Source organism: Kryptolebias marmoratus, linkage group LG3 (genome assembly GCF_001649575.2).
Source record: "Kryptolebias marmoratus isolate JLee-2015 linkage group LG3, ASM164957v2, whole genome shotgun sequence".
Taxonomy (NCBI): Eukaryota; Metazoa; Chordata; class Actinopteri; order Cyprinodontiformes; family Rivulidae; genus Kryptolebias; species Kryptolebias marmoratus.
This window is the reverse complement of record NC_051432.1, coordinates 13,223,705-13,238,563: the sequence shown is the minus strand read 5'-3', so window position 1 is coordinate 13,238,563 and position 14,859 is coordinate 13,223,705. Positions and strand designations below refer to the sequence as shown.

Genomic DNA, 14,859 nt, shown 5'->3' with positions numbered 1-14,859 from the left:
CACACACACACACACACACACACACACCAACCAAATCCCCCCTCCAGAAACAAGCCTTTCTATGAATATCCTGCACAGACTCAAGTTCAAACCATAAACTATATCCAAGGATGTTATTGATGCTGGCTTATCAGGGTTTTACACCACAATCTTGGCAGAAATCTGAAAGCGTTGCATCATATTTTTTCCTTTTTCACTGGGCTTCCTTTTTGATTTATTCCCTCTGATCTGAGTGTGTGTTTTTGGTTCCTGCAGTGGCGTGCAGAAAGGCACTCGGGGCCCAGGTTGTGGTGTGCTGACATGCTGATTGTTTAGATTGCGACACGGGGTGGTGGTGGTGGGGGGGAACCTGGGCACAGCCGAGCTGCTCTGAGTGCCAAACGCTTGTTGTGCGCAGGAATGGGAACCAACAGGTTCGGTTCACCCCTTTTTTTTTTTTTTGAAAACAGAGCACACCAAAGGAACACGCTGTATCTTCTGGTGACCAATTTCCGCTTTTGTGTGTTTACGTTCGCTCCCACCATCGCCACCGAATCTGCTTCCTGTTTGATCTAAAACACACACACACACACAGAGCGAGAGAGAGAATAGCTCCCTGCAATAACTGTGTCAGTTTCAACAGCCTCATGCGTAGAGCTTCAGCAGTCAAAAACATGTTTCGTGGAGCTCTCTAGTGGCCAAACCTTATACCTGGAAAAATACTGGAGCTCTGGGGAGGGAGGGGGTGGGAGCTTCTTGTTGCCATGCAGCCTTTTTTTTATTATTTTGCATGCATGGAGGACGTGTGTTTGTCCGAACCAAGTGGATGTTTTGCACAGACAAGAAGATGTTTTGTCTGATCTTCTTCCTTCTTTTTTGGATCCCCCTCCTTGTACACTCTGTCCTGAATGCATAAATGAGCTCAGAGCACCCCCCACCCCCGGGGCGGTGGTGCACAGTTGGCTGTGACCGGGCAAGGATTAAGGAGGAGGGTGTGGGCCCCCTGGGCTTCAGCTGCTTTTCAGGCCCTGTTGACTTGTTATTAATGCATAAAGATTACGATACAGGTTGTTATTTGCACGGAGAAGCTACAAAGCTGCCGCCCGGAAATCATAACAAAGTCCACGCTGCCACCGTGAATTCGAACTGTTCGTTATTCAAACTCAAAAATAAAGACTTATTTTGTCACTGAGCAAATATTTTTTTTACAGTGCAACGAGAGAGAAAAGGTCCTGGTACAAAAAAAAACAGGAAAGGCTGCAACAGTCCTTTTATAAAGCAGCATAAACACGTAATGTCCTGAGCTCACACAGAGCTAAAGTAAGGCTCAACGAGTTGTTTTTGGGGTTAAAATAGATCTAAAATCTGAAGCAAAAAATGTGGACCCGTCTTTATGAAAAATAATACAATTTACTTCTGTATAGATAAAGGTGCCTTCAGGATGAAGAATAATTACGGTACATGAAATAACAACACTTCATCGGTGTGGTATGAAGCAACAGGAAGATTTACAAACTGATTTGGCTCATAATACTAAAACTATAATTCTGTATTAACTGTCAAACTAAAAACTGCAAAATTGCGTAAAATTACAAAAATTGGTATTTCTTTTCGAATGCAATATGCTTTGCTGAAATTGAGTTTTTCAAAGAAACAGCAGCTAAAACAGCAGCTAAAAGCTAAAATTAGCAAAACCGTTGCTTAAAAACAAAAAGCAGCCAAGCTAATTGTTGCGAAACTGAAGCTAAATGTACTAAATTTGCAGCTTAAAATGTAAATAGTTGAAAGCTAACTGTCGCAGAACAGTAGCGAAGAAGACAAAATAGGGCACGTGTGCTGAAGTAGAGAGCACCGCTCAGGTGTTGCTGCAGCACCTCTGAGTCGAGAACATGCAGGGTTTGCTGCAGCGCTGCTCACATGCATCCAGCTCAACTTTCGCCTTGCGCTGCAACAAAAGGAGGCTTTTGTTGTGTTAAGAGCTGAATAATCACTTTATGAAACAGCATAATGGTTGTAAATACTTCCTACTGTACAAATTAGGATGTGGACGTCTGAGAGCATTAGGCCGGGGGGGAATGTCTGCACTCCTTGTCCCGGTACACCCTGTGCCGGTGCTTTTGAGCCGATGTTGGACGCCGTCCTCGCTCCGCCCGCCCACACGCCTGCCTGCCAGCAGCGGGGAGATGACAGACACATTGGCAGGAAGTGACACGGTTCTGAACGCTCGTGAGTTAATTAGAGTTAAGGGGGAAAGCGAGTTAACTCGACTCCCTTTCTTTATTGCAACAAGCAGGATCACTACTCGCCCAAGATGGCCGTCATAGACAAGTCACCTCGGGAAACACAAAAATGACTGTACCTCAGCTTTACAGATGTTGATATTTTCTTCTGTTCCTCTTAAGTCCCGTCTTCCTAACCCTCGCCTCCTTGATTTTTGAAGCGTTTTTTTTTCCACCCAGCTCATTGTGATCATGACTGTCAGGATGATTAAAGGAAGAAAGGAGAGAAGGAAGAAAATGTTGCCCGATTGACCTTTCCCGACGCATGGCAACATGGTTGGCTGGTCTGGAACATAACCGCCGAGTTGCCTTCGCTCAGAAGGCGCGCAGACAAGTTTTTAGTTTCATTAATCGAGTTAATCCCGAAGCGGCGTCGAGCGGTTGATTTAAAGGATTCATTTGAGATGCCACGCATGGATGGATGGAAGGAGTCTTCCTGGCTGGTTCCACTGCTCCGGTCTGGGCCTCGGAGGGGAAGAAGATGTGATGGAGTTTAACCCCCACCCGCTGTGAGCGAAGACGCTATAGAGTTGCCTTCTCGGTAAAAAAGAGAGAGAGGCCCCGGGACTCCTGGAGCTGGAATTTCGGCTCAGCCTCTCCGTTTTATTTGGTTAATGTAACCCCTGGCTAAGAAAAATATTCCCGGGTCAGATTTTAAACTGGCTGTGCGTATACTCCTGACGCCCTCAGTGTTTACACTGATGCTCGGTTTCCTTCGGAGCTTGTTATCACACCCCCGCGGCCATTCTTTCCAAGCAACGACTCCTCGGTTTGTTTTGCCATCTGATGTTACAGGTCTCTCCTTTTCCATGACATCCACCTGAGGATTCCTGCTGAGGTTCTTCTGTCCCCCTCAGTTTAAAGCCGTCTAGTCTTTTTTTTTTTTACCCCTCATGCGTGCACATGCCTGAGCAGATGCAGCGTGGAAACTAAAACACAAACTCATCACGGTACCTCTCAACAGGGATCACGGCCTGACATTATCCCACAGAGATCCGGGCTTTATTAATAGCCCAGGGATTGTCGGAGGGGGGGTGGGAGTCTCTCTCTCTCTCTCTCTCTCTCTCTCGCTCTCGCTCTCTCTGCAGGGCCGTTTTTACCAGACATCATAGTAACCAGGGGATGAACTGGGAGTCACGGTGGGTGTGGTTTCCCCACAGTTTTAGAACAACACGTGTGAATGTTCTGACCCAGTGGAAGATTTTCTTTTTTTTTTTTCTTTTTTTTCCACAAGAGACTTTAAGGGAGCGGCGCTGAGTTTCAGTGAATCAGAAAGGGTCCAAGACGTCGTCAGCAGAGGGAGAAGTGGCTCTTTTTTGGAGGGGGAGAAAGCTTAAACTTCCCAGTTTCCTAATTTTAAAAGAACATGTCATAGTAGACACTGTTCTGATCCTTAACCAGTTGTTTAATTATTCACAAATCTTTAAAAGCAAACATTTTCTAACTCTTGTCCATGCAGATCCATTTTTTGTGTGTGTGAACTGGGTCTTTTGGGAGGTTTTAGTTTTTTGGTGAAAAAAGGATTCAAAGATGTGATATTTTATGAAACTAGGATGGTATTTTTTCGTAGTTTTTGCCTTTTTTATTTTCCTTATCAAAACTAATCTGCAAAACACTTTTGGTCTTGGTCCATGCACTATTGTTTAACAACACAAAACTAGACCAACTGGATTAAATGAAGTTAAATATTCTGAAACATATTAAAGTTGCTGAAACCAAATGTCACAGCTCCCGTCTCCTGAATGAGCCGAATGTTTTGTTATATGAATGACTAAAACAGCACGAGCTAAAGACTTCTAAAGAGGATCTCTCTGATCAAATCTCTCAGTTTCCCACATTCAGCCGTGTGTTTGTGTGCGTTCCTCAGAGCCAATCCTAGCATGCCCGCTGCAGAGGGAGAGCATGGACCGCGAGGAGGCTCGACTGTCCCCCCACGCCGGGGGCCGCCTGATCCGCCAGCTGCTGGAGGAGGACAGCGACCCGATGGTGTCGCCCCGCTTCTACGCCTACGGGCAGAGCCAGCAGTACCTGGACGACACAGAAGTGCCCCCGTCCCCGCCTAACGCGCACTCCTTCATCACGTGAGTTCGTTTTTTTGTTTTTGTTTTGGAGGAAGGAAGGAGCCGGTGCTGACCGGGTCGTTTGTCTGTCCAGTCGCAGGCGGAGTTCCTCGCTGGGCTCCTGCGACGACGAGCGAGAGGAGCTGACCTCTGCCCAGCTCACAAAGAGGATTCATGTGCTGAAGAAAAAGATTCACAGGTTCGAGGAGAAGTTTGAAGAGGATCGAAAATACAGGGTAGGCAGCGAGGGAAGTAACCCCCCCCCCCACACACACACACACACATACACACAGGGTGATCTGCGAACAGTCTGTTTAAAAATGTTTTCCTTCTCCATCTTAGCCCTCCCACGGGGATAAAGCAGCAAACCCAGAAGTGCTGAGGTGGCTCAATGAACTGGCTCGGCTTCGGAAAGAGCTCAAAGGTAAAAACGCAGGCGTAAAAAACAAAGCGCGAGTGAGATACATTGGTTCTAAGTTCTAAACCAAAGGGTGCTCTCGTGTTTTCTACCAGAGCGAAAGCTGATAAAGTCCGAGGAAGACCTGCCGCCGCAGACTCGCCAGCGCAGCAACACGCTGCCCAAGAGCTTCGGCTCCCAGCTGGACAAGAAGCCTCCGCAGGAGAAGGCGCCGAAGCCTCCGGTGGACAGCACCCTGGAGTCCATCTTGAAGAAGCTGCAGGAGAAGAGGGAGGAGGTGAACCGCCCCGAGGACATCAAGGTAAAAACCCCACCACCCCCGCTGCACGTTTAGAATCAAAAATATCCACCAAAAGAACATGCTGACTCACTTCCTGTCTCCCCTCCGCTGACAGGATATGACACGGGAGCAAATCGGAGCCGAGAAAGTCGCCCTGCAGAAAGCTCTCCTCCACTATGAGAGCATCCACGGCCGACCTGTAAGTCCTCCTCCTCCCTCCTGAGTAAACCCATCTCCCGTCAGCCATGTTTTCTGACTCATAAGAGCAGTTTGAGCACTTATCTGCTGCAAACAGAACTGATTAGATATGAAAACCAAAGAGGAATAGCCGTCACCCAGTTTTTTTTTTTTCACTCTGCAGGGACACTGAGAAATGTCAGAAAGTAGCTGAAACTGCACTAACAGGATGTCTTTGCTCCCCTTTCGTTCCGCTGCTCCAGGTGACCAAAAACGAGCGTCAGATCATGAAACCGCTGTACGACAGATATCGCCTGGTGAAGCAGATCCTGTGCAGAGCCACCACCATCCCCGTCATTGTGAGTATTGCGCCTCGAGTTCCCTGCCGCCGCCTCCTCCGTTGATCCCACGCGGTGCTGGCTGCAGAGCCCGCCGTGCGAACAGACGTGTTGTTGGACGCTCGGCCAGCTTTACTTATCCGACCGATCCTCGTCCGCAGGCAGAGATTTACAGACGGTGGCCCGGAGTTTACAGGCGTTAGAGCAGCAGCTGTAGGAAACCTTACCCCTCAAGCGAGAACTGTTTGTTCTGAGTGAAATAAAGCCAGCACCATGTAGTGTTTTTTGTGTTCATGTCCAAGTAAACCAGTTATCAAACAGGGGTCAAATGAGCATGTTTTTATCCAAATTACAATCTGCAGCGTGGACTCGCAGGACAGCCCTTTTTAAATGATGCGTAACTACCTCCTTAAGAGTCTGAAACTGTACGTCTACATTTAGCCAAAACAATAAACAAGAACTTTTTTAAAAAAAAAAAAAAAACGATCCCTGTCTTTCCTTTCTTTTTACTGTTCTGTTCTCTGCAAGCAGCGGTCTGAAACAATGCAAACTGAGTTGTAAAAAGACACAGTTTAGTGCTTGTGGCCTCGCTGTCTCAGTCATTGTTGGAGTGAGCGTCTGCGTGCAGTCCTTAACTCCTCCTTCTCGACCGTCACCACAGGGCTCCCCCTCCAGCAAGCGCAGAGGGCCCCTCCTTCAGCCCATTATCGAGGGTGAAACCGCACTTTTCTTCGATGATATCAAGGTGAAGAGCTGCTCCACCTGCTTCAGTAATCAGTGAACCTCGCCCTGCTCCAGCCCCTCATCCTCCCTTTAATGAACCTGACGGGAGCCTGTTGATTGGGTGGCTGTAGAGCTTTTGAATCACTAGTTTTTTATATAAATATGTGATGCTGTTTCCACTGTGAGCTTCATTTCATTCCTAGCTGGGTTTTGGTGATACAAAAGTTTAACACATGGGGTTATAGCATTCCATATGAAATCAGTTTAATTTACTAAAAATTCGCAGTAAATGATGATTATTAACCACTGTGGACTAACACTGCATGATCTCCATGCTGTACAGTGTTTAAGCCCTGCTTGTTCAAGCCTAACCTGTGCCGTCTGCAGTTCCGCCGGCGCCCGTTTAACTCGCGCGTGTTGTCCTTGTTGTGTCGTTTTTTGTGCAGGAGGAGGAAGACGGCTCGGAGGACGACAGCGACACGAAGACTCAGATCAACGTGACGGTCCGGCCCGAGCTCGGCGTGTTCAGCTTCATGGACCCCATGGACGAGGAGGTGGACGGTTTCATTTCGCCCGTGGACGAACTGTCACCCTCCAAAACCTCGGCGGACATGGGCCTGTCCAACCTGCACTCGGCCTCCATGTGAGTTCAGAGTTCAGAGACGGACCTGGTGCTTATTGGAGGGGCAAACCAGAGCGTTTTACTGCTCTGTTTCATGACCTTGTGCTGCTCCGTCCACATCACAGTCGAGCATTTCCGGTTGAGCGCTCGCAGCATTGACAGGCGTACAAAAATGCTAAGAAAAATAAACCAAATTTCAGACTGCAACAACCAGCTGGTATTAAGATCTTTTGTCTATCAGTCACCAGTTGCTGGGAAGATTACTGATAAAAATGGCCTAAAATCACTGCCGTCTCAAATAGATGCTTCAGGAATGAAAAACATTGAATAAAAGCAGGGATATGTGGATGGTTCCTCGGTGGACATGAATGAACAAGAATGAACAGCATCAGATCATGATTCACAAAATTCGTTCTTTGCCAGCAAATCAACTGCTGTAGCTTTTCTCTGAGCATGTTGTCCAACTCATGGTTGTTCTTTTTTTGGTTTCGCACCAAGGAAGAGTCCTGGTTTAGGTGAAGAATCGGGTCAGTAGTTGGTTACATCTATCGGGCAGCTTGTGCTTTATTAAACTGAGATTTTAGACAAACAGAAACGAGGAAATGAAAAGATGAAGTCAAAGCGTTCGGTGTTCTGTGATGTTGCATTTTTACTTTTGTTTACTAGTAATATTTTAAATTCCTACATAAAAGTACATGTAAATGTCATTTCTGTAATTCACAATCGAACAAGATTTCACAAGGATGCCCAAAATGTATGATTACTCGCACATTTTGGTCATAGTTTGAGTTAATTTCTTTTAAATAAACGTCATCTTCACTAATAAGAGCCCAGACTTCTAATCTGCTGCGAGTGCTGAAATAAAAAAGCAGTTCTTTTCACCTCGAACGTGACAGAGGCACTGTGAAGATTTTCCTCCCATCCCCCCCGCTGCAGAACCGTCAGAAGATAATCATGTTACACAATGAGCAGATGTAGTCTTTACTGAGAGCGCGGGCTGCAGAAACTACGGCTAAACGCTTCACTACAAAACGCTTGTTGTTTCAAGTCAGTCTGTACTGTGGACACTTGTTGGTTTAATATGTGGAAAAAAAAAGGCGAATGTTTACCCACAATAAGATGTGACAGATGTCATTCGAGGATTTCCCTCCTTATTTCATTCTGAGTTTATCTTCATGTCTGTGTGCGAACAGCTCATCCCAGCTCACCCTGTCTGGTAGAGACTCGTGGTTCATCAGCTGTCAGAACTTTATCTGAAGCTCATCCTTCCACGACACCAAATTTTAGCTAAATATCTAAAAAAAAACACTTTTGTGTGTGCTAAAGTTGATCGGCTGTGGTGCCCATGTTGAAATAGGAAGGTCAATCAGGTGCAGATGGAGTTCCAGTGACTTTTTTCTGAGCGTTTCATTAAAGTCTGTCCACTGGTGCATGAGATATTTTGCTAACAGACAGGTTTAACTCCAGCAGTTGATATCAAACCTTTAACATAAAAATGTCACCTGATCTTTTAGCGCTCAGAGTACGTCATGGGGACGATTCTCCACTACTATGACATCAGATTTTAACCCTAAAATTTGCTCAGTTATAGCCATATAGCTGATTAGCGGTGGCGGCCATCTTGAATCAAGTAGACTCCAAAGGTTAATCGGCTGTAGACGTTCATCCTGAAGCTGTATGCTTTAGATTAGGACTGCAAAGAAGACGACACTATATTCAGTATTCTTCAGTTTAACCATATCTGGTGCGAGACGTTCAAACGTGTCCTGCTGTCTCCGTCTCAGGCAGGAACTCGTGGAGCAGCTTCAGGAGACGAGAGAGGAGAAGAAGAGGATCCGCAAGAACCTGAAGGAGTTCGAGGACCAGTTCTTCAGACAGAACGGGAGGTAAGACGAGGAGAAAGTGAACCAAACCATGAAGGGCTTTTTTTTTTTTTTTTCCCAGATCCGTCTCCTAACTGTTGTCGTCTCTGGTTGTCTCTTACAGAACTGTCCAGAAGGAGGACCGCTCCCCGCTGGCGGACGAGTACCACGAATACAAACACGTCAAAGCCAAGCTGCGGCTGCTGGAGGTGCTCATCAGCAAAAGAGACTCATCTAAGTTCATCTGAGACGAAAATAAAAAACGCTAATGGGACAATCAAGTCAAACACATCTCACCCCGTTGGAAGGAACTGGGATCAACATGCTGCTCTGGGATCAGCCGACGTTTTAATCTGGGTGGGGGTCATCCAGCCCACCCGCTTCACCCGAGAACTGCCTGACCGGACCTCACCTTCACAGCTGGATGCTCATCCAGACGAAGTCACAGACGCACAAATATTATAAACGCTGATAATTTATTTGACCAGTTTAAACGTTTTTATTGTAAGAGAGCAATTCTCTTCTGTTTAACTGTAGAAAAGCTGTAAACCTGTAGTTAAAAAAAAAAACGACTGTAGGTGTAAAATTTGTTATTTTTCTGAAGGAATTTGTGAAGAATAATAAGTGTATTTATGTGTATTTTTCTAAGGGAGACGTCACTATTTGACCGATTTCACTTGGTGAATGACGTTTATTTCAGCTTCGACCACCACGTTCCTTCTGAAATGATCTTTTTGCTTCTTTAGAAGTTTGAATGAAAACTTGCTCTTTCACTACAGCCCAAAGACGGCAGCTCGGAGTGCGAGCGCGCCGGTCGAGCAGCTCGTTTCTGAGGCCGCGTCGACGCTGCGGCTGGATATTCTACACGCCGGCATGCTTCGTGTTACCTTTTTATGTCGGATAAGCTAATCTTTGAATCACTGCTAGGTGTGTTTGCACACGCTGATTAACACGGGCAGAGGGCAGAAAAATGGCTGCTTCACAGCGACGTGTCGTTTTGCTTTTCTGTAAATATTGGATCACTCGGTATGTTTACATTTCTTGTGAGCGAGGACGTTTTCTCCTTTCTTTCTCCAAAATGGATGATTATCTGTGTGAATTTTGTTTTCACCTCATATTATGAAAAAACAAAAAAAACAACAAACACTGGTCAGATTTCATGAATCTCAAGCGTGTACATTTTAGTACATAAATCCTATTTTGTATATAACATGAAATAAATCGTATTTTTACCAACTTTTCTGGGCTTCGATCAGTTTTTTTATGTTTTGTGTGCAATTTCAAGTTGAGAATCATTCAGTGTAATAAATAAAATAAAAACAAATATAACAAAATAAGGTGGTCAGTAGTTCATATTTAAATAAAAACCACGAAAGACTTGCAGGATAGAAAAATGATTGTAAAAAAAAATCATTTAAAAATGAAAAGACAGGTCACCTAGAAACTAAAATATCTACAATAATCACTGCTAATCAATGCAAAAATGCATTCACCTAAGAAAGGTATAAAAGGCACACACATAATACAATTAAGAGTTAATATAATGAATGAAATGTCAGCTCACTGTAGAAGAAGATGAAAAAAATCTAATTTTCTACAAGTTTTCAAACAGAAAAACCCTTTAGGTGCTCCTGTTTCCTCCCACAGACCAAAAACATGCATGTTTGGCTAACTGGTAACTAAATTGTCACGGGATGAGAACATGAATGGTTGGTTGTCTCTGTGGTCCTGCGGCGGCAGCGGCCTGTCCAGGGTGCGCGCCACCTCTCAACCAATGATAGCTGGAGGATTGACACTAGCTCCAAACCACCCGGCACGGAAAAGTGGATGAAAGAAAATGAACGGGTGATTAGATTAAAGCCATAAATTCAAGTGAAAAGAAGTGCAATCCTGCTGCTTTAAGGTCAAACAAAAGCCTTCAGAAGGGACAAATGCATCACAAACTGACAGAAGGACCTCCCTCCTCCTCCTCACTCACAGAAAAGGCGACAGGAGGTCAGAGGTCAGGTCAGACACTCACTGAGAGACTTGACCAGCTGCCATGTTTGCGAATGCACCAACGGGATGAGTTAAAAAAAAAACAAAATCACAAATATGCAGAAAGAATGTGAAGTCCCTCTGAGCATCACTCAGTCAGAAACAGTGGTGATGAAAACAAAACGCCTTTAAAGACAAATCACACGCCGCTTTCCAGGAAAGAGTTTGAACCGAAAACCTCCTGAAGTGCTCCTTACATTCCCCCGATGTTAAAGGAGGGATTTCTATGATTTTTGAGTCAACTTAAATGATCCTTTTTCCTAACACTGCTCTGAAAATATATCTTTATTTCCCTCGGGGAAAAAACAAAACAAAACATGAAAATACCAAACATGAATTTAGTTTAAATTTATCCACATTAAAGCTGTTTTTCTTTTTAGGTAGTTTCCTGCTGCTGTGTTCACATTTACCACAGGATCTACTCGGAAAATGGACCGAACGTTCCAGTCTCCACTTTTTTTTGTTAGTTTCTGGGTGGAAGATCTCAGACAGAGAAAAATCCCCTCTAAGGAAACAACAAAACACCCAAACTATTACAAAGTGTTGAAGGAACTTTCAGACACACTAAACCTGACGTCTGCGTGGAACCAGACCAGCCGGACGGCCGTCTGGCCTTGACTGGGTGGGGCTGAGAGGACTGGATGAGACAAAAGACAAGACAGTGACAAATAATAATAAAAAATGACCAGACCCTGCTTGTTTGTTGTTCTGACAGACTAAGAATAATTTAACATTTAGCACCTAAAAGCATAAAGGAGCTTCTATAACATTTGTCCAATCAGCCATACTTAGTAGTTGATTGAAAAAAAAAAACCCAAAAGGATCTAAAATAACCGGCAGCGTGTACGAACCACTGATCAAATCTATTTTAGAGGACTTTCATTTTCAGGAAACTTGGGTGATGATGTCACCGGAGTTAACCAGAAACCCGGGCTCTTCCAGAAGAGGAGGGGATCGCCGAACCAATCACCACGTTATTCTACAGAAAACGGCACACAGACACACGGTTCGTGAGAAACATCAAAATATGGCACACAGCAGGGCTGAAAGGTAGTCATGAAGTCAGCAGAAACCTTTTTTTTTTTTTTCTTATTTGTTTCCAATATATTTTATTTGAAATCTTGGCTGGAACAGAGAGCTTTGTGTATTATTCCTGACAAATATGCAAAAAAATCAACATCCTCTGTAGCACAATAAAAGGTGCAGAAAAGTCAAGGGCTGCACGAACCTTTGCATAGGACTAAACTCTGTAGAAGAAATAACCACTGATAGATGAACGTGTGTGTGTGTTTGTGTGTGTGTGTGTGTACATGCAGTATAGAGCTAAGCAACAGGATGAAGTGTCCTCAGAGGAGTCCAGCATTTAAGATGTTCCACCCAGAGGGCTGCTTTTTCTACAATACTGGGCTGATTTAGGTTGTTATTGCTGAAAGCCTCGACTCGTTTTGACTGAAGTCACTTCAACACCGGGCACGGCGTCAGAAACCGGACACGCAAAACAACTTCACACGATTCACGCCATTGCACGACCAACGCTTCGTAGTAGTCTTCGGGATTAAATACAGTCCCAGGGCAGGTTCTGGAACAAGTAGTACGATAATAGCTTATCATCTAATCATAATCTGTCCACACTGGTAAAATATGCATTTATTCAAATATAAACGATTAATTGGCTTCTAATCTGCAAATACGGTAGATAATTACAATTATTGAGGTTTATGCTCGAACATAAACATCATGTTCAGGATGCCATTTTCATAACAGAATTCATTTCCTCGTTTCCTCTGCGGAGTGTCAAAAGGGCAGTTCGGACCATTTGAAGTGGGGCTCCGTGGAGAGGTTACGAACGATCAATATCTCACCTGCTGTAGATGGCTCTTTAAATGAAAAACAGAAGAATTAGGGAAATTAAGATTAATTTTAACTGGATTGGGGAGCCAACAGCTAGTCTGAGATGTCCTAACGTGGACCGTTTGTGTCTTAAAACAACTTCAGTCCCAAAACAATCACATCGTTTCTACTTTATAAACTTTTAAACCTCAGCCAATTCCACATTACAGCCATTATAGCAGGTAAATAACTAAACTTCTGATGGAAGAGCCACAGGATGCACAATGAGAGCTACAGCTAGCTGTTGCTGCCACCGTTAGGGCTTATAAATAACTACATTTCTATGGAAATACTCTTTAATTAAAAATTGAAGGTGATATAAAGGTTTAAAAATAGCTTTGCACCACCCATTAAAATGGCAGCAATCCCCTTTGGTCTCAGCCCCACTCTAATTAGCAGTTATCTTGTCAATCTGTCCAGAAATAACCCGTTTTCCCTAATTGAAGCCGTTCAACGAGCCAATTACATCTAAGATATTAATTGTTCATAACCTTTCCACAGAGCCCCACCTGAAAACATCTGGACCGTCAGTGCGTCAGCTAGGCTACACACAGCAATCTGTTAGCCAGCTTAACGACATGACTGGAAACTGGAGCAAACTGCAACACGAAAGGCCATCGAGGAGAGAGCCATTTTGTACTTCAACATTTGCCATTTCTGACTGGGTTTCCAAACTTTCAACGGAAACACAGACAGCTCCAAGTCTGAAGCTTAAATCGAACGCAGCATTTCTCCCCGGCGAGCCTAGGTTACATCGTAGCGACATGTTTAAAAACAATTTAATACAACTCAAACTGAAATAAGAGCTAAAAAAAACAACTGTAACCATTAGTAGTTTTTAACGGTGGGGCTAGCAGCTTGACGGACTTCGAGGTTGAGGCTTAATGAGGTTCCTTCAAATCTCCACGCCCAACTTTGAAAAGCGTGGCAGATTTTTTAAAAATCCAGCCTAAAATATTAAATGTGGAAATCACCGCTGTCAGCTGACTCATAAAACTCCAACCATGAAATGGTAAATATAATCTGTGCTATTTCTCATATTGGGCCAATTTTGTAATATCCAACTCATACCTATGATGCTTGTTTGGTCACTACATGGTTACTCTTTTTCCCAACAAACAAAATATGGTGTGTTTTTATTTTTAATGGACCCAGACTTGGCTCTAACGTCTGACAATGCTAATAAATAATAAAGCAACACGACCTGGGAGCCTGATAAATTATATATCTGTAACTGGAGCTGGTGGGTGGATCCTGGAGGGGTTGCACATCGTTTGCTCCGGGCTCCAGTCTGATGTTCGGCTGACAGAAACACCGTCCAATTCTCCGCGAGACAAAGAATCACTGCGGTTCCCCCAAAAACAGAAAATAATGCCAAGTCTTGTTCCAGCTTTCACCAAACGACATGCGTACAGAGAGCGTCCAGGAGAAGTCGACTTCAGGTCCTTACAGTAGGTTGTTTTTTGTTTTTTTGCTGTAGAAGGCAACAGAGCTGAATGCAGGTTATGATCCACAGCTAAAACAGGAGTGAGCAACGGCAAATCATGGTCAGTATGTGTCGGCCTGAACTCGCCTTCTGCCTGACAAAAAGAAACAAATGTTCCGATTGAAAAGCTTCACTCCGACCAACATCCCCTCCCGGCGTCAGAGCGAGAGATTATATCCAAGGTGCTATTTACACACATGTATACAGGTTTATTTTGTCAAAATATAAAACACTCTATTTAATAAATTAAAAATAATCAGATGCAACAGAACGTACCGGGGTAAGAACAGAACCCTTTGAAAAGGTGAAAAATAGAATTTAAGGAATATAAAATACACAGCTTTGCAAAAGAGACCAAAAAAAAGGAGGGAGGGGGGGAGAGATTAAAACAGACGACGCAAACACCCAGAAGTTAGAGTTTCTCAACCTTTTCTGGCACCAAAAGATTTCCGAACCCAGGTCATCATGCAGATTTCAGAAAGCATTCTTTTCTTTTCGATTTTTGATACGATGACGTATTTCGTAATATTCATATATCAGCTGTTCAAATCCTCCTAATACTCCCAAACAGCTGAAGACCTTATAATTACGGAATAAAAATAAAAAAAACAACCTGAATTTACACACGTAGACCTTTCAGATTCAAGTGACCTTCCTGTGTCCAAAAAAACGCCACTTGCAGTCTTTTGACACTCACGCGGGGGTGGG

At 44.1% G+C, this 14,859-nt stretch overlaps 1 protein-coding gene across 3 annotated transcripts in view; it reads left to right on the top strand.

The window, feature by feature from the left end:
* Positions 1–9,204, top strand: part of fam13a (family with sequence similarity 13 member A) — a 63,823-nt gene extending 54,619 nt beyond the window's left edge. The window contains exons 16-25 of one of the 3 annotated variants that reach the window (XM_017406543.3): positions 4,126–4,339; positions 4,413–4,554; positions 4,661–4,742; positions 4,832–5,037; positions 5,132–5,215; positions 5,457–5,552; positions 6,193–6,276; positions 6,701–6,897; positions 8,661–8,762; positions 8,863–9,204. In XM_017406543.3, coding sequence (XP_017262032.1) covers positions 4,126–4,339; positions 4,413–4,554; positions 4,661–4,742; positions 4,832–5,037; positions 5,132–5,215; positions 5,457–5,552; positions 6,193–6,276; positions 6,701–6,897; positions 8,661–8,762; positions 8,863–8,986 — 1,331 coding nt within the window. In that variant the 3' untranslated portion in view covers positions 8,987–9,204. The remainder of the gene's footprint in view (positions 1–4,125; positions 4,340–4,412; positions 4,555–4,660; positions 4,743–4,831; positions 5,038–5,131; positions 5,216–5,456; positions 5,553–6,192; positions 6,277–6,700; positions 6,898–8,660; positions 8,763–8,862) is intronic. The other 2 variants (XM_025004217.2, XM_017406551.3) reach the window with 2 other exon arrangements.
* Positions 9,205–14,859: the final 5,655 nt, after the last annotated feature.